Source organism: Ischnura elegans, chromosome 10 (genome assembly GCF_921293095.1).
Source record: "Ischnura elegans chromosome 10, ioIscEleg1.1, whole genome shotgun sequence".
In the NCBI taxonomy this organism is placed as follows: domain Eukaryota; kingdom Metazoa; phylum Arthropoda; class Insecta; order Odonata; family Coenagrionidae; genus Ischnura; species Ischnura elegans.
In genome coordinates, this window is record NC_060255.1 from 103,235,108 (window position 1) to 103,254,593 (window position 19,486).

General features: G+C 38.6%; 1 protein-coding gene across 3 annotated transcripts; it reads right to left on the reverse strand.

Moving 5' to 3' along the window:
* Positions 1-274: 274 nt before the first annotated feature.
* Positions 275-9,143, reverse strand: LOC124167268 (tropomyosin-like). Of its 3 annotated transcripts, none has more exons than XM_046545166.1 (10): positions 9,052-9,112; positions 8,597-8,666; positions 8,048-8,372; positions 7,719-7,964; positions 7,489-7,617; positions 7,218-7,328; positions 3,596-3,748; positions 3,359-3,498; positions 2,155-2,404; positions 275-696 (listed from the first exon to the last, which is right to left on the reverse strand). In XM_046545166.1, exons 3-10 carry the CDS (start codon positions 8,288-8,290, stop codon positions 505-507), a joined length of 1,464 nt encoding a protein of 487 aa, XP_046401122.1. In that variant the 5' UTR covers positions 8,291-8,372; positions 8,597-8,666; positions 9,052-9,112; the 3' UTR covers positions 275-504. The 3 variants fall into 3 exon arrangements, with proteins under 3 accessions (XP_046401122.1, XP_046401120.1, XP_046401119.1); XM_046545164.1 differs by having other exon boundaries at positions 8,597-8,695; positions 9,052-9,096; XM_046545163.1 differs by lacking the exon at positions 8,597-8,666 and having other exon boundaries at positions 9,052-9,143.
* Positions 9,144-19,486: the final 10,343 nt, after the last annotated feature.

Below are 19,486 nucleotides of genomic sequence, written 5' to 3' on the forward strand. Positions count from 1 at the left end.
GCTTTGTGCATTGACTGTTCATAGGTTAAGCATGTATAAATACTAAATTGTGAAAAATTACGGCACATATTTGCTTTTGTAGTTAGTGCATGATAAAGAAATCACCTCTATTTTTTCTCTGTAAATCACAATACATTTTAGCTGGCGTTTTTGGGATCAAAGGCAATGAGACAGTTACAGGGGAGATGGACATAGTTTGGAAGTGCATCAGATATGTAGAAGAGGAGTAATTTCTCTCATTCTTTTGATGGAGTCTAAGGAATTGCATATGGAATTATCTTTAATAGCTTTTACTTGATCTATCACATTACAATTTTTAGTGTTATCACGATGGAATCTAAACAATGGTTATGGATTATCACACGAACATTCAGAAATAGACAATTTAATGACATAAGAAACAGAGATCATCATCGTTTTTTCCTGTATGTTTTTTCCAGTGGATGTAGAAGGTCCAAAAATATCTTGGCACGAGGAATTCCAAAATTGGAATAGTAGTTGTTTTTAGTCGCAATTACAAAAGTCTCCGGAGTCAACGGGTGGACATTGATTCATATCATCATTGGATTGATCCAGCATATTCGAGAAAGATTTCTTCAGATAGTTCACGTGAGATTGAAGGTAACGTATTCTTGATTGAGCCTGCTCAAAGTTTTCTGACAAGTTTCCAATTTCACACTGCATTCTCTTCCTCGCCTGCAAAATGTGCAATCAAAAGTTAGTGCACAGTCAAATGACCCTCTGAATCACATTGATTCCATTTGACCTCTGTAGTATTCATCACATTTACAATTAAATATGCTCTTATATTCACCTATCCAATGAAAATACATAATTGTAAACAAAATATTGTCGACACTCGGGGAAAAAATTAAAGTTGCGGTTGCTTATGTGATCTCTAGAATTGGTGTGCATTCATTTTTGTGTCGGAATATTAGTTGTGGTGAGGAATCTTGCTTCCTATGAATGATAACAGGCTATCAGGTCAAGGATTAAGATTTCAGTATCATTCTTGAATACGACCCTCTGTGATTGTTATTCTACTGCCATTTAATGCTGAGAGTAATTCAAGTTGGTAACCTACTTGAAGTAGATTGAGTGTGGTTGACCATTCACTTCGAATTACCATAATTATCTGAAGATTATATGTTTTGAAATTATGTTTAATTTCAGTGTGACTGAAATTCCTGCAGTTGAACTGGTAATAACTTTGATTTGGTATACACATTTCCACTTCTTCATTGAAAGAAAACGGACAATTTTATCATAAAAAATATGGTTTCTGGAATTTTAATACATGGAATTAAGTACCTACTTGATGAATTTAGAAAAGGGATTTGGTGAATATACTGAGGGTTAAATGGCAGATTTAGTCAAGCTCTAGAGATATTCCACAAGGATTATTTAAGGTTATTTTGCATAATATGAAGGAGATGTAAGAGCAGTGGGAAAAAGTACAAATTTACTATTCATTTCTACGGACCGCTTACATTACAAGTTAGAGTTGCCTTTATTTTTTTGGGTTTTCTGCAGGGGCTTAAGGATGGAATTCTGGACGGTAACAATTTATTCCTATTTTAGTCATCAAGACAATGAGAAACCTTGATTTTTCCCAGTTTCTGTGACTTGAAAATGTCTGAGAAAGCCTTTCAGGTCAATCATACTGAACATACTACAGAATATCCAATTAGTCAAAGGATGATAGTGGAGAAAAAATCATTTATATTTTTCAATTCCAAATGTTTTATATTTCATATTTCAGGAGAAGCCACTAAGATTATGCGGCATCCTTTGGAGCCATTTGTAGGCGCAGCTGGTGGCAGTGTTAATGCATGCAACATCAGATGTAGAAAATTATGCCATTAACAAGATTGTTTCGTGAGTACTACGACATTGTTTTCACGTCATCAGCTTAAAATGAATGGGAGTGAAATGTTTCATTCATGGTAGGACTCTAGATAGTTTTTAATGTTGGTAATCGGAATAACCATTGGCGAAAATCTCTGTGCAAGTTCTGGGACGTGTTTCAATATTATACTAAAATACTCGTGCGATACGAAATCCAAAAGATTATTGGGAAAAGACATAATTTAAATTAATATGTTTTGAATTTTCGAGGGAATTTGAGTAGGTACCAAATTGTTGCGTGCTTACCTCATCTCTTTCCGCTTGAGCAGCTCGTGCACTGGCTCTGGTTTGAGCGAGCTGCCGTTCCAAGTCTTCTATCTGGCATTGATAAGACCTGCGAATTGTTTCACACCTCTCCTTTGCTTTAGACACTTGCCTCGCTGAGTCTTCCCTCACACATTCCAGCTGATTGCTCAGCTGGAGGATCTCCATAGATTTCTCCTCAGCGCAACGTTTACATTGCGCAGCAGATTCCTCAAGTCGCTTCAGTTCTTGCCTGAAAAAATTCACAGTGGCATATTATAAAAGCCCATGCACTTATATTATCTGCTGTCATTCTCTACTATAGGTATTTGTGAATAAATGACAATCTTTTCATGGAGACGCACATAATTACTAGGCAGAATCCAATAATTGAATGTTACATTGAAAGTATTTGTTATTTCTCATACGTGCATGCAAATAAAATGCCTGCAGATAGCTAATTATTCATCTCCTCTCAACTATTCACATATTTAAATATTTTCTGTCACAATTCATGAATTTAAACATCATTAATTTCCTGTATTCATAACTATTATCAAACCCAGGTTTTTGTGCGTGACCATAACTTTCAAATGAAGGCTATCACTTGAATACCCTATCAGTTAAAAAATTTGAACGAGTACTATGTTAAGCAGTTCCTTGCAAAAGTGTGAGTGGAAGCTTCATTTTAATTTGGAAATCTTTCCATTTTTTATATTATTTTCCTTCCAAGTTCTCATGCATTTTACAAGAAATGATATTAGTCTGAATTAGTGACTTTGCACAGGCCTTTGCACAATTTAGGAAGTACACAGGAGGTTGCTTTTTATTTCTGACCCTGTGTACACCATTAAAATTTAAAATTAGAGACTTAATAAGTCTAACCACTGAACTCATATTTTCTATTACCATAAAAAGTTGTGGTTCAATATTTTGAAGAATTTCTTTGATTTGAAATGAGTCGAAAAAGTCAAAAGAAAAGAGGATATGCTTATTACAGTTCTCTTCAAGTTAATATGAAATTTGAATTCCAAAAGTAATTTGATAAGTTGCTTGAAATTGTTTTGATAGCTCTCTCTAGAAGTAACGTGTACTTCTTTTCCCAGCAATACATAAGTTTTGTGATGCCTTTGAAAATTGCATATTGGCTAATATGCATGCATTTGTGAATGTTGATTAAATAAGAATTAGAAGGAACTACAATTACTTGAGTTTGCAGTTGCATTCCGTAAGCTCCTTGCATTTTTTCTCCCAGGCCTCAGCCTTTGATGCCAATGAATCACTTTGACTGACCGAATCCTGCTGCTGATACAAATACTGGTCCAATTTTTGTGTAGCTTCTGAGGCCTATGTATTGAAATCAAAAGACAATGATTGCGAAGACCTAAAAAAATTTGCCTTCCATGAATAATTTTAAATGTAAATAATAATGACATTGCATTACCCTAGCACGAGCATCTTCAGCCTCCATTTTCAGCTCATAAGCCCTTTCTTCTGCTTGTTTCTGCTTCTGAATGGCAGCTTGAAGTCTGCACTGAGTGGTTCTGAGAACTTCTGGCAGTGACTTCAATTCCTCTAACTTCTCTTGAAATTGGCACTGAAGTGAGATCATTGGATATCATATATTTAGTAGCAGAGAACGTTTAATAATTTCACATATCTTACTTTGATGGGTCTTTTTACCACTTCCATTTGGGAAAAGTATTTCCCAAGTGGTTGGTTGATGGGTCTCCTAAATGTGGGATGGTTATGTAGGGATTACAGCAGTTTTCCTCGAGATCACGTGGATTTTATGTTGTCCTCACCTCCTGGCTACTGCGCAGCTACAGTAAGCACTAGGGCGGATCGCAAAAATCGATTTTTTTCAAATCCATCTGGCCCAATGAAAAAAAGTTTTGGGACCGATCAATAATAAGGCCTAAAATGTTGAGACCTCTACGTGAACCCCTGACCCTCGCTCAAATGCAATTTAAGGGGGGGGGGAGTCAAAATTCGAAAAATATACTATTTTATGGTCATTCCCTATAGATTTTGCCGAGTTACTGTCCTATTAGGACAAACATTTCGTGCATTTTGACGTATCTGCCACCGTTTAGCCACAAAATGCTTAATTTGAGTCCGCGCCCGCGAAGAAAATATTCCAACGCCCACGCAGCGTCGCCGATACAAGAGCAGCAAGCCGATCCCGTCCCCTCCCCGCTCGCTTCTTCCCCTCCCACGCAAAATTCATCCAGCGTGTGCTGCTAGGAGGGCGATAATATAAATCAGAAGATGGTAGAAGGTAAAAAACGATGCATAGTGAGACGACTTGTCCCTTATTTGGCGCCTCGTCGGCGTTAAACAAATCTATGTTACCAACTTCTAGGGAAGTGATGAAATATTTTTAAATCTGTGAACGCAGGAAAGGAGCCTACGGTCTATGAAGAGGCCTCTCGAGCGGCTATGAAGGTGTGGGAACCTAGGATTTGCTTTTCTATTCCGGTATTGTCCGACAGCTGTGACTAAATGGAATTTGGGGGAAGGCCGCTCGCGTCCCCTCCCCGCTCGCCTCTCCCCTCTCCCACATCCCAAACGCACCAAAATTCACACCAAGTGCGTCTTTCTACGTTAGTCTTACTAATATTTGATGCTTCAGCATCATCCGGTGAGGTACAATCACGAAAGAATTACTCAATTATCTGCTTTCCAGTCTGTATTTCTCATGTCAGAGTCATCCCTCGTCATTCGCTCCTGTCAACAAAATTTTGGTAAATTATTTCGCGAATCTCTCGTCCGCATGTATAATAAAGGAATATTTAAATTCAATTTTGAATGTTCATCAAGAGATTTTTAATTTCCACAGCGCTTACCTCAGATATAGCCGAAGGAACCGGAGTCTCTCTCTAATATATCATCAGCGGGTAGTCCTTTACGTCGATATTAAAATCCAGCAATTAAAAATATCTCGGATTGGTCGCCAAACGCATCCTTGCAGCAACGCAAATTGGGTCCCTAGATTACCCTCCCAAAGTTAACGTCGCAAATCCAAGTCAAAATAGTGCAATTAGCAAATAGACCGCTGTAAGGGATGAAATACGATTTGATGCTTTCCCGACGAATGATGTGGGTAAACTATTTCGGGATTCAACAAAATTTATCCCTTAGGATGAGCCTCGAGTCGGAGCTTGAAATGTTCGCCATTATGGAAAAATTAACCCGGCGGGAATCCCGAGAAGAGTTTACCCACACTGCAAGGGATGTTGGAATTACGCTTATAGTAAAGGGATGATGCCTCCTTTTTGGGCGGTATTCACTTGGTTCCATCATAAACAAGTCCTTTTTAATTTTTTATATCTACTTTTCACTCGGAAAGAAATCGATAATCGCAGATTTTATAACTTTTGCTAATCCTCCGATGGGGGAGGCAAACCTCCAAAAGTGGGACCCTGTTTCTTCAACTAACATCAAACATTCCCCTCTAAACTTGTATTGATAAGTCCTCTTGCCTTTTTTCATCAGACAAGAGTATGGTCTTTCATTACAATAAAATGGAGCCCTTGATGACTCCTCTCTTTTCTTATTCACAGCAATTAGCATCTTTTTCTGTCTACGTAAGTGATTCTGGTACACTAGCTTTGATATATCTTACGAAGTTATGACTTTTGCGTCAGCTAAACTTGCGGGAACGATCATTGCTGTTGCTTGGCTCTTGCATATACCTCTATCACAGTTGGCAGACGCATTTTCCCCGAAGAAGTTCCAATTTGAGTTTATAACCCTTAATGTTTATTTTATGAGGAACGTAGAGATACAAATCGGCTAATTTCTATCCAGTTTAATTTTCTTCAGATGAATTAATGAAGAAAATTTTTGATACTATTTTCCCGTACAAGAATTGACGATGTTGACTAATCGCTCTCCGATGATTCCCTTTTTTTCCTCAGTTGTCGAGTTTCTTTAGGATTCAATCCAGCAGCCATCATCTTTCTTTTCGTCAGCTTGTTTCTCAAACTACTTCTTCATTGGGGGAAACTTATGCTCCTCCTTACACTTACACGCAAAAATATCGCATAATTAAAAATGTTACTTTATAATTGTTTGAGTTTTATACTTCAATAAAACCCTACTTTTGGCCTATTCTAATTTTCCGTAAGTTATAGTACTACCTGTGGTACCGCTAAATCCATTTAGTCACATTCATAATGGAAGAGAAGCGCGTCACCATAGTTCGCACACCTTTATAGCCACTCGAGAAGCCTCTTCATAGACCATAAGCTCCTTTCCTGCGTTCTCGAATCTAAAAATATTTCATCACTTCTCTAAAAGTTGGTAACATCGATTTGTTTAACGCCGACGAGGCGCCAAATAAGGGACAAGTCGTCTCACTACGCATCGTTTTTTACCTTCTACCATCTTCTGATTTATATTATCGCCCTTCTAGCAGCACACGCTGGATGAACTTTGCATGGGAGGGGGAGAAGCGAGCGGGGAGGGGACGGGATCGGCTTGCTGCTCTTGTATCCGCGACGCTGCGTGGGCGTTGGAATATTTTCTTCGCGGGCGCGGACTCAAATTAAGCATTTTGTGGCTAAACGGTGGCAGATACGTCAAAATTCACCAATTTTTTCTTGAAGGACAGTAACTCGGCAATATCTATAGGGAATGACCATAAAATATTATATTTTTCGAATTTTGACCCTCCCCCCCTAAATTGCATTTGAGCGAGGGCCAGTGGTTCACGTAGAGGTCTAAAAATTTTCAAGCCTTATTATTGATCGGTCCCACAACTTTTTTTCATTGAACCAGACGGATTTGAAAAAAATCGATTTTTGCGATCCGCCCTAGTAAGCACCATTCATATATTTACTCTCAGGTATGGTTGAGGTGTGCTATCCGCCATGTTCCTTTTGGCGGCCTAGCGTAAATGGTGGACTTTTTAAAATTATGTAAGCTTAAATACGGGGAAGACATAACACTGTGGAGATATGTAAATCATGGGGACCTGACGAAAAAGTCATAAATTGCGGGAAAGCGTAAACTCCGGGGCATAAAAGTGAGGTTTTAGTGTATTATTCCTCATAACTTACTTTAACTCGCTGGATTTCCTCTTCCACTTGTTTAGTTATTCGTCTGTTGTCAGCCTCCATCATTTCTATTTGGCGACGCTGTTCTTCAACTTGCTGCTGAGCCAACAAATACTGGAATGTACAAGAATAACCTCAGTAATAGAGCCATTTTATTATTTTATTAGCATAACCATCCATAAGATGTGACTGTGTATTGTATTGATTACAAAAAGAAATTTAAGTCAGAAATATTATGCCTCACTAGGCATGCTAGATAAGTATATGTATTTACCTTCTCTCTGTAATACTCCTCTTGGTATTCACATTCCTGCTGCTTCATATGCAATTCTTCCAGCTCATCTTTGGCATCTCTCAATTGTTGTTCGAGGAACATTACTTGACTAGTTTGTGCTTTTGATCCCTGGAATAAAAATCAGGAGGAATAATAACGCAAAGACCTTTCGTAAGATACTGGCCCAAAAATGCTTCTGGCACATATTGTAAATGACAACGCGTAGGTACCCTTTCATTTGGTTCTTCGGCTGCTTTTAATTTATCTTGAAGTTCTTTAATTGCGGTCTCAGCTTCTTTCAGGCATTTTTTCTTTTGATCAAGTTCAGAAATCAAATTCTCGTTTTCCACGTGCATGGCAGCCACTTCTGTCACTTTCGCTTTGAAGTCCTCCGTTAATTTGCCGTACTTTTCTTTCAGTTGCTGAATTTTCTCGCAGTTTCTGTCTTGATTCCCTTGAGGAGGAGATGTTGTTGGCTGAAAACAGAAGTGTGTACAGAGTCATCATTGAAATAATTAGCAAATAAAAAGCATTCTATAGCGAGGGTCGAAATAGATACCCTATTTCTCATTGAAGATGCATTATCTTGGTGACTGCAGCGCTCTTGCTCTGCTTGCTTCCTAGCCATTTGCATGCACTGCAACTCTCTCTGCATATTTTTCATTTGCATCTGAAGGTGGTTGATCATGTTTTCCTCCATCTTTTTGTTTTGTTCCTTCTTGCAAGAGGATTTATTTGGCTGTTTGTTTTTGTCACCAAGCTTTTCTTGTAATTGCTTGTTTTCCCAACACAGCGATTTCATTTCATTTTGAATTTGGCTGTTTTTCCGCTTTAAATCTTCAAGAGCCTGTTCCTTTGCACATATCTCTTGTTGTAATTGGTACCTGAGAGAATTCATGCATATTGGTTGATGTCTCTAATTTTCAGTGAACATTGAACAGCATGAACTTTATTTTTATTCTAAATATTTTAATTATATATTAAAGTACCGTGATGATAGTCATAAATCAATAAGAGGTATCTCATTTTCTCCAATTCTGAACTATATTTTAATTATTATTCTTTTAAATACATTTTTACTAACAAGTCACAGTAAAAAACTATTCACCTCAATATGAGCAATCACAATAAAGAGGTACATATTTTGACAGTTGGTAGACACTATTCACCTCAATTTTCTATATGAAAATGAGGGGATATTTTTTAACTTGGTAGATGAATCACACATGCACATTTGAAAGAGTTCTCATCATGTAAAGATAAGTGGTACAAATGTTATTTAACACATTATCTATTGACTATTATGTCTGGTACTTCAATTAATCCATGCTTGTAAATGAGGTATTTGCAAAATAAAATATAAAATTAACTGCTGAGACCGCATCATCAGTTGGAGGAGATTGTATAATTTTAAACTTGCATGCATATAAAATTGTTATACTTAAGGTATAGACAGTAATTATTATATGTTTTATTAATTTTATCGCCATATTCAGCTTCTGACTGGTGAAAAGCCTCCAGAATAATGCAGGCAGACGCTAAAATATATTAAATGGTACTTACATCACTCATTACTTCTGAATTTAACTTGACTTCCCCTGAAAACAAAAATAAATACTAAAATATTTTGTTTATAGTGACTGGAAAATAGAGAAATAGCTGTCTCCATAACCATAGCAACTAGCATGTTCATTTCTCCTCTGATTCACAGCTGATGTTAAAAGCAAAATGTAATGAAGAAATTAACCCTTCCGTGAATTTTCCTTGAAAACTTACGTGTACTACTGTTTGGAGTATCTCAGGTATCCCATTTATGCTTCGTAAATTATTTGTGATATTTAAGTTTTTCTTGTGATTCAGCATCATGGCTCTCATTTTAATAAAATAAAGTCTTGTTTTGTTTAAATTTCCAAATACACTGTACGTTACATTTAAGTTTTTACATTTATGTTTTGTGAAATGGCAGGAATCTACTTATCATATTTAAACCCATGTCCTTGTTTACAACCCATATGACAGCGTTCACCGTCACACGGAGAGGCGGCAAGCGCCAAGCGCCTCTCCGTGTGACGGAGAACGCTGCTCTGAAGAACTTCCTCAAACTGGGATGGAACTACGCGAGAGAGTTCCTATACGCCCTCACAGGCATCGACCCAATTGAAGATCACTTCAAGACAATCGCCAAGGAATACTTCAAGAAAGCCGAGGCATCAAACATCACGGACATCCGACGAATTGCAGCTGAAAATCCGTCCGCACATGACCGCTATAAGCGGCCATGCTCTTCAACTGGCAGGGAAGGGGACGTGCCGCCGAAGAAGAGACGGAGGTGAAGGACCCTCGCAAAGAAATGGACGGGAGAGTCTCTGCGAAGGAAACAACAGCTGAAAAACAAAACGCAGGAAAACTGATAGGCCCAGGCACCAAGGAACGCCTGGCCAACACACCTCCCTCCATTCCAGTGGCGCAGCGAGGGGGGGGGTGGTTTGGGGGATAAACCCCCCCCCCCCCCGGAGCTCAGAGAAATTTTTAAGTTTATCCATTTTACTTAATTGGATTGATATTACTAATAGAATAGTGTAATAATTAATAAAAAAATAATCCCTTAGAAAGTCGTAAAACTCACCATTTTGAACCATTTATCTTAAAATTCCGCAATTTATTAATCTCGCACCTAAGGCTTATCCTGGTGGGTATACCACAACCCCACACACACCGGTATTAGTTGCACCGAAACTTTAATTCCTACCTGTGCCCCTGCTCCATTGCATCATTCGCCCTGAAGACGATGGCAGAGAAGGCCGTCGAAACGTTGGCAGCAATGCCCATCCTGACCCGGCTGATTTCCCGAGAAGACTTCATCAACAAGATTCACCGGGAAAGCATCAAATCCTTCATATAAGTAATAAGGTTAACTTAGTAGTTTCACTTCTCATGTACGTGACGATCAAGTCCATATTGTAACATCTGCGACCTTAAATTTAACTGCTGACTTGAATGTCATGGGAGAAGCCTCAAGATATTTTCCACTCACAATCAGTTCAAATTTTTTTCCATAACCTTTGTAAGTAAGTTATCTTGACCACAATATTCATTGACTAAAGGTAAGTCTATGGTGAATTTAAATTTATTTTGTGAATTTTTTTTTTGTTAGTCTTTATAATATATATTTTTAAGAGTGTAAGAAATTTAACAATAACAAGAAAATGAAGCCAGGTAAATTATTGGCATATTATACATGTCTTTAATTAACCCTAACTTTATTAACCCCCTTAATAATTAATTTAATTAACTCCCTGACTGTGTGGGGGGTTACTCAGTTACCCCAAATATTTTGGGATAACTGAGTTATTGAGAACGTAAAAAAATTATTCCACAATAACATAATATTATGTTTATTATCTATCCCAAAATATTCGATTCGACCATAGGGGTATAATTACAGAAAATGTGGCGAATTGCATTCAATATTACATGTCGTACTCTAGCATCATAGTAGATGACCGGCTTGCCAATGTTAAATGAAATTTCTATTTAAAGTCCACATGAAAAGTAATCCGGATCGTTAGGAAATCAAGATGTGGATATGCGCTGATTTGGAAATGTCTTGTATTTTTTCTTCTCAAGTTTACACCGGTGTGATTGCAAAGAGGAAAATCAAGGACAATGGGTTGTACACATGATATGACTTGATAAGACTTCATCGACTTATTACTTATAAGTCAGCAGTGGTTCAGCTGACCTAAAAGATTTTCCATAGCTGATGAGTTACTCTGTCTCCATTATGTCAGTCCACCAACATTCTGTCATCAACTGAGTGGTAGGGCGGATCGCAAAAATCGATTTTTTTCAAATCCATCTGGCCCAATGAAAAAAAGTTGTGGGACCGATCAAAAATAAGGCCTGAAAAATTTGAGACCTGTACGTGAACCCCTGACCCTCGCTCAAATGCAATTAAGGGGGGGAGGGTCAAAATTCGAAAAATATAATATTTTATGGTCATTCCTTATAGATTTTGCCGAGTTACTGTACTGTTAGGAAAAAATTTCGTGCATTTTGACGTATCTGCCACCGTTTAGCCACAAAATGCCTACTTTGAGTCCGCGTCCGCGAAGAAAATATTCCAACGCCCACGCAGCGTCGCGGATACCAGAGCCGTAGGCCGATCCCTTCCCCTCCACGCACGCTTCTTCCCCTCCCACGCCTCTAATACAGCAAAATTCATCCTGCGCATGCTGCTAGGAGGTCGTTTGTCTTTGATAATATAAATCAGAAGATGGTAGAAGGTAAAAAACGATGCGTAGTTAGACGACTTGTCCCTTATTTTTCGCCTCGTCGGCGTTAAACAAATCGATGTTACCAACTTTCAGAGAAGTGATGAAATATTTTTAGATCTGCGCACGCAGGAAAGGAGACTACGGTCTATGAAGACGCCTCTCGAGTGGCTATGAAGGTTTGGGAACTTAGATTATGCACTTCTATTCCGGTATTGTCCGACAGCTGTGACTAAATGGATGAATAAGGGTGAATGCCGCCGGCGTACCCTCCCCGCCCCCCTCTCGAACGCCCCAGATGCACCAAAATTCACACCAAGTGCGTCTTTCTTCGTCAGTCTTACTAATATTTGATGTATCAGCATCGTCCAGTGAGGAACAATCACGAAAGAATTACTCAATTACCTGCTTTCCAGTCTGTATTTCTTATGTAAGTGTCATTCCTCGTCTATTGCTGCTGTCAACAAAGTTTTGGTAAATTATTTCGCGAATCTCTCGTCCGTATGTATAATAAAAGGAATATGGAAATTCAAATTTGAACTTTCATCAATAGAGTTTTTAATTCCACAGCGCTAAGCTCAGATATAGCCGAAGGAACCGGAGTCTCTCTCTAATATATCATCAGCAGGTAGTCCTTTACGACGATATTAAAATCCAGCAATTAAAAAAATCTCGGATTGGTCGCCAAACGCATCCTTGAAGAAACGCAAATTGGGTCCCTAGATTACCCTCCCAACGTTTATGTCGCAAATCCAAGTCAACATTGTGCAATTAGCAAATAGACCACTGTAAGGGATGAAATACGACTTGATACTTTCCCGGTGAATGATGTGGGTAAACCCTTTTCGGGTTCAACAAAATTTATCCCTTAGGATGAGCCTCGAGTCGGAGCTTGAAATGTTCGCCATTATGGAAAAATTAACCCGGCGGGAATCCCGAGAAGAGTTTACCCACACTGCAAGGGATGTTGGAATTACGCTTATAGTAAAGGGATGATGCCTCCTTTTTGGGCGGTATTCACTTGGTTCCATCATAAACAAGTCCTTTTTAATTTTTTATATCTACTTTTCACTCGGAAAGAAATCGATAATCGCAGATTTTATAACTTTTGCTAATCCTCCGATGGGGGAGGCAAACCTCCAAAAGTGGGACCCTGTTTCTTCAACTAACATCAAACATTCCCCTCTAAACTTGTATTGATAAGTCCTCTTGCCTTTTTTCATCAGACAAGAGTATGGTCTTTCATTACAATAAAATGGAGCCCTTGATGACTCCTCTCTTTTCTTATTCACAGCAATTAGCATCTTTTTCTGTCTACGTAAGTGATTCTGGTACACTAGCTTTGATATACCTTACGAAGTTATGACTTTTGCGTCAGCTAAACTTGCGGGAACGATCATTGCTGTTGCTTGGCTCTTGCATATACCTCTATCACAGTTGGCAGACGCATTTTCCCCGAAGAAGTTCCAATTTGAGTTTATAACCCTTAATGTTTATTTTATGAGGAACGTAGAGATACAAATCGGCTAATTTCTATCCAGTTTAATTTTCTTCAGATGAATTAATGAAGAAAATTTTTGATACTATTTTCCCGTACAAGAATTGACGATGTTGACTAATCGCTCTCCGATGATTCCCTTTTTTTCCTCAGTTGTCGAGTTTCTTTAGGATTCAATCCAGCAGCCATCATCTTTCTTTTCGTCAGCTTGTTTCTCAAACTACTTCTTCATTGGGGGAAACTTATGCTCCTCCTTACACTTACACGCAAAAATATCGCATAATTAAAAATGTTACTTTATAATTGTTTGAGTTTTATACTTCAATAAAACCCTACTTTTGGCCTATTCTAATTTTCCGTAAGTTATAGTACTACCTGTGGTACCGCTAAATCCATTTAGTCACATTCATAATGGAAGAGAAGCGCGTCACCATAGTTCGCACACCTTTATAGCCACTCGAGAAGCCTCTTCATAGACCATAAGCTCCTTTCCTGCGTTCTCGAATCTAAAAATATTTCATCACTTCTCTAAAAGTTGGTAACATCGATTTGTTTAACGCCGACGAGGCGCCAAATAAGGGACAAGTCGTCTCACTACGCATCGTTTTTTACCTTCTACCATCTTCTGATTTATATTATCAAAGACAAACGACCTCCTAGCAGCATGCGCAGGATGAATTTTGCTGTATTAGAGGCGTGGGAGGGGAAGAAGCGTGCGTGGAGGGGAAGGGATCGGCCTACGGCTCTGGTATCCGCGACGCTGCGTGGGCGTTGGAATATTTTCTTCGCGGACGCGGACTCAAAGTAGGCATTTTGTGGCTAAACGGTGGCAGATACGTCAAAATGCACGAAATTTTTGTCCTAACAGGACAGTAACTCGGCAAAATCTATAAGGAATGACCATAAAATATTATATTTTTCGAATTTTGACCCTCCCCCCCTTAATTGCATTTGAGCGAGGGTCAGGGGTTCACGTACAGGTCTCAAATTTTTCAGGCCTTATTTATGATCGGTCCCACAACTTTTTTTCATTGGGCCAGATGGATTTGAAAAAAATCGATTTTTGCGATCCGCCCTACTGAGTGGTCCACCCATTTCCCACTAAAGGTCCACACCCTGATACGGGTTTATCTTGGCTGAAGATAGTGTATAAATTGTATTTCCACCTCAAAAAAAAAAACAAACCTCCTCGGTGAAGTTACGTCAATGGTCAGTGTATTTTTTTCTAATTCAGGATGGAAAATTTTTAAACTCTTCATCAGGGGGCCTACTATGGAACTCTCAGCACTGGAATTTATGGGAGAAAGGTTTTATGGTAGCACCTGTCGGTAACCAATTAATGTGATCACCAAACTGAAATTGGGGTGGTGGCTTGTTGCTTTGATATTGCCCCAACCCTGTGAGACCACGGCGAGGACTATCCATAGTATTTTTTTCTTAAGAAATTTTATTATATATATTTTATATTTTAATATATTAGCGTCAAAATACATTTCCGGTCATGCAAATTCCTAAAATTTTCCATCATGAGCTCCAGGCGAGGGCCCCCAATCACACCTCACTGCCACCCCTGCGTTTATGTTCTTTTATTAATCGGGAAGTTACGGAACGACCGACGTAAGATTTCCCGATAGAGCACGGGATTTTGTAAACGCCTCCCGCGATCATGGGATGAATTTCCTCGGAATTCTTGAATGAATGAGAATTAGCAATTAGAAAAAAATCTAACGGAATCTTCTTCTCTGACTTAAAAGGGGTTCGAGTGATCCGTTTGATTTTCAGGCGATTGGATTTCTCTCCCACGATGCTCTCTCCTCATTCATAGGGCGTCTAAGACGGCAATGGCCAGTGGGCGCAGGCTCCATGCTGCTGGAGGACTACTGGAATCTTCCAAAATGAATCATATATCCATTTAAAGTATTGCTTTGTTTACTCAATATGGTGTTCATTATGCTGTTAAATCAAGGTAACTGCTCAATTTTGATATTCTGGCTGTAAAATTTGTCTGTTTCGGAACAGGATGGCGACGAGTACGTATTTAAAGACTTCCAGGCTTGAGAGCGCACTGGGATATGTCCCGTTAAACCTGTCAATTATTCAGTATAAATCTTTCATATGACTTATGATGAAATTAATATGTATTGCTATGAAAAAAAATAAATTGCACTGAGGAAAAAGACCGAGAGATGCATGTTTTTCTAAAACTGGGACAACCGGCCTATTGGTACCACGTTTACGTATTGTTTACTGGACTCTGACATCACGCTCAGCAAACATGGCGATGCACAGTGGGTTAGAATCGAAAAAAGCTGGCCAAAACCTCAAAATCGATTTTTTTAGCTATGAAGTTGAACATTCTCATACATATTTTCAAATAAATTTTGCATAACTTGCTAGATTATTTCTCTCCTGTGTCTTCAAGTCAATAATATATTTGAGGTCATAGTTGAACTAATTTAGCGAAAAACGACCACCCTCGAATTTTTCTGAAAAATGCCAACTTTATCCTCGTGCGGTGGTTTCATGAATCGATTTATTGACAAAAAATGTATATCATCTTGATTAACACTTCTTTTTCTTCCACTTGGAGGGTTTTTAGAGATTTTGTTGTGGCATTAACCATAAATTCTCCTCTTCCAGATCCATAAATCCTTGACTCTTCCAGAACAGTGGCTGGGGGTCCGCCTCCCACACAGGGGATGTTTCCGGCTGGCAGCTAAAATCGTGAACTCCCATTGCCCAAGGGTTAAAACCCCTTACTTGGTGCTCTGTTTTTAAACAAATTTCCCCCCTGGTTTTGGACCCCGCCCCCCGAACGAAATTTCTCGCTACCCCAGTGGCCATAATAATTTAATTTCATTTTAATAATTTTCACATTAAAATTAAGGTTGAATTGTAATGAACAATTACTATACTTGCGTATAGTAATTGTTCTTTTTAATCTCAAATACGAGACGGCTGTTTGCCTATTGAGCCCCCTGCGCCCCCCCCCAGAAAAATAATCCCGGATCCGCTCTTGCGAGACAATACAGTATTGATTGTATCACATACCTATGCATTGCATCAATAATGCACGGAAACTATTAAACAAATGCATATGAACACGATGGGATACAATCGTATTACGCCTGTTTATGTGATGCATAAGTGCTTCAAAAGTCCCTCACGGTGTATGTGCATGTGCGTATTACAAATTGGGAATCTAAGTACCTACCCATATACATGGAACACACATATGTATACGATGGAATACGATTGTATAATGTCTGAATATGTGAAATAATGGAGCTTCATAAGTCCCTTAATTATGATGCATGTACGTTCATTTGCCATTTACAAATTGTAAATCTGAAAACCTGTGCCTATATGAAACGAGGGGGTGCGAGTGATTTTTTTCAGTCAGGAGCAGAAATGGGGTAAAGAAAATGAGTACCTAAGATCGACTAGATGTTTATCAGTGCATATGAAATTCCAGTAAATGTCAGCAGAGAACAGACTCACTCGGATCTCTAGGCCAAAAAGATTTTGTTGGTATCTTCTATCTACTTTTTTGCTGCTTCTGCTTGGAAAAAAATCACTTGAATCTCTTGGCTTCCGACACCCTCAAATGTGTCTCTTCAGGGCCTTAATTATGAATTAAACATATTGATTATCTAGCCCACGTCCATTTAATAAGCATGTTAATAATTAGTTGCACCTGTGCAGAATTTTAGAAATTATTTAATTAAAAGCACTGTGTGAAAAGCGTAGTATTTAGTGCTAACGTATTAGAGATACTCAATAGCATTGACAATATGGAGGAAGAAAGATATGAAAACTAGAACATATTGTTAGTAAAACATTTATTTTAGTGGAAAAAATAAAGTCATTTGTATAAGCATAATTTATTTTTCTGCTGACTGACCCGGTCTTGATTTCGCATTTCTCAGCCACACTTTTATCACATATGAGATTTCGTTATCTGTGGCCCGTGGGTAATGCTTTCAGACAATATCTGGAAAAAAGGAAATACCACGATTTAAAAAGTGAAGAGGCAAAAAATGTGAAATTTTACCTTGAAGGAAAACAAAACCTCAATGAAACATTTCAAATGATAGTTCCCAGATCGAAGTTTTTGATTTCGGGTTGGCTGGTATAGTGGCTTGCTGCCATCGAATTCCTTTCCGATTCCTTTCCATTGGACTTGGAATTATTTTGTAGGAGAAATGTGACTCTATTTCCGTTCGATTGCTCTCCGATCCTTTCCCATGGGCTTAGAATTGTTTCATAGAATAAAAGTGACATGTTGCACATGAGATACTTCTCCCAGTGAAATATATTACCATAGAGTAAGCATCACTTATCTAATCTTTGATATAACTCATCAGTCATAAGTCATCAGTCTGACTTTACCGATTTCCGAGGGTAGATTGTCGAACTCCCGCCCGTGATTTATAACTATCGATCTAGTTGTTGAAGTCATACATCGAATACCATATCCACGATTGCGCTTTATTTGCATCAATTTCCACTCTTTGAGTGCCTCCTTTAGATTACGATTGTCCGATATATCGTTCTAATGATAGTTGGCAGAACGTGAATACATGTCCAAACAATAGTTCACGTAATTCAGAACGTTGCCACTTTACGATGGTTAGGCGCTGGGAGACCGAAAGAGGAAGCGACCAGAGAAAGACGAAAAGTTCGTGAAGCTCCTTAGGCTCTATTTTTTCTTGGATTTGTCCTAACAAGGGAGAATATGGGCGGAATAAAAATAATTCGTTAAATACACGTTGACCACAGCAATATCTTTACCCTGCATACCTCAACAGTTTTGCTAACCGTCAATTTCCCGTTCACTTTAGATAGGGATGGGTGGTTATGAGAAAAACGGCGTTAGGTCCCAGACGGGACAGAGCCCCCCGTATCTAATTCGTATGTAGATAGTATCCATTGACTACGGGGATAATATGCCGCTCCGTCGCTTTTCGTCAATGGATAATATCCATTCACGGCCTGTCGACGAAGCGCGTACGAAGCATGTCAATGTCCGCTACGAAGCGCGTACGAAAGGATACGAATCGCGCAGGAACACAGCACTCAGGCTAATCTCAATCGATTAGGTCGAAAATTAGATATACCGTAACTGGCACGATCGAAAAATGTATCGAACGCAACACAATCGATAGCTACCGACCGTTGCGACGCCATGATGCCAGCAGAGAACGTTATGAATTGTAAGTTCTCAAGAGGTAAATAATACTATATCATGAATTCTAATTACCATGAAAAAATTCACGACCGACAAAAACTTACTCGGCCACTTATATAACTCTGCGAAAAATGAGATTATCATGGCTAATTCACGCATCCCCAGCATCCAGCATTCTTAAGTGGCTCATACTTACTTGGAAACCTTGAGATGTTAATAAGGGTAAATTCTTATTAATTTTGACACTAAATAAGACATCACATAGCCCATGAGCATTGAAAATCTTATCCTAAAGCCTGACGAAATAAAAGTTTTTCAATCAAAATTGCCGATGAAACAGGATTGCTGACACATCTGCCATTATTATGATCGAATTCATCAAAATGCAAGCAAAAATTAACGCTTAGTTCAGTCTCACCTACTAAAACGTACCCGTACCAGGCGCTAAAGTATTTGAAAAATTAATTGGGATGAGTAAAAGTCTCCATGTCACTGCAGTAGGTGTATCAACCTATTAAAAAATATGAAAGTCCTGCCAAAGCACCAAGCATAAACATTTGTAAAATAAAACATGATATCTCTTAGATCACACCTCCGAGTTTATACTTACTTTGCATGAAGTCATCACCACAAGAAATTTTAAGAGGCAGGAAAGAAAAAACCACAGAAATACAATACAGATATTATGTATTTTCTTTAGTCAATCACAATAATATTTCCAATTTTCTCTTCTAACCCACATCTAATTTGGCGAAACAATTACTCTTATTCTCTTTCCAATAGAAAATTATTTAAAAGAGGACTGGTTGATACATAGTCACTATCTTCAATACTTTCTCCGATGAACGTCCACCATCACAGTATCCACTTGCACAAAACAAATCCACACCCACTATAGATCTATATGTCACTTCTGCCACAATGTCTGTCTTCTTGACGACAGGTAACAGAGAAGCAATGGTATCTTCCTCCAATCTGGGCACCTTCAATTCAACTAGAATTTTCTCCCCGTCTTCTCGTCCAAGGCCACAGATT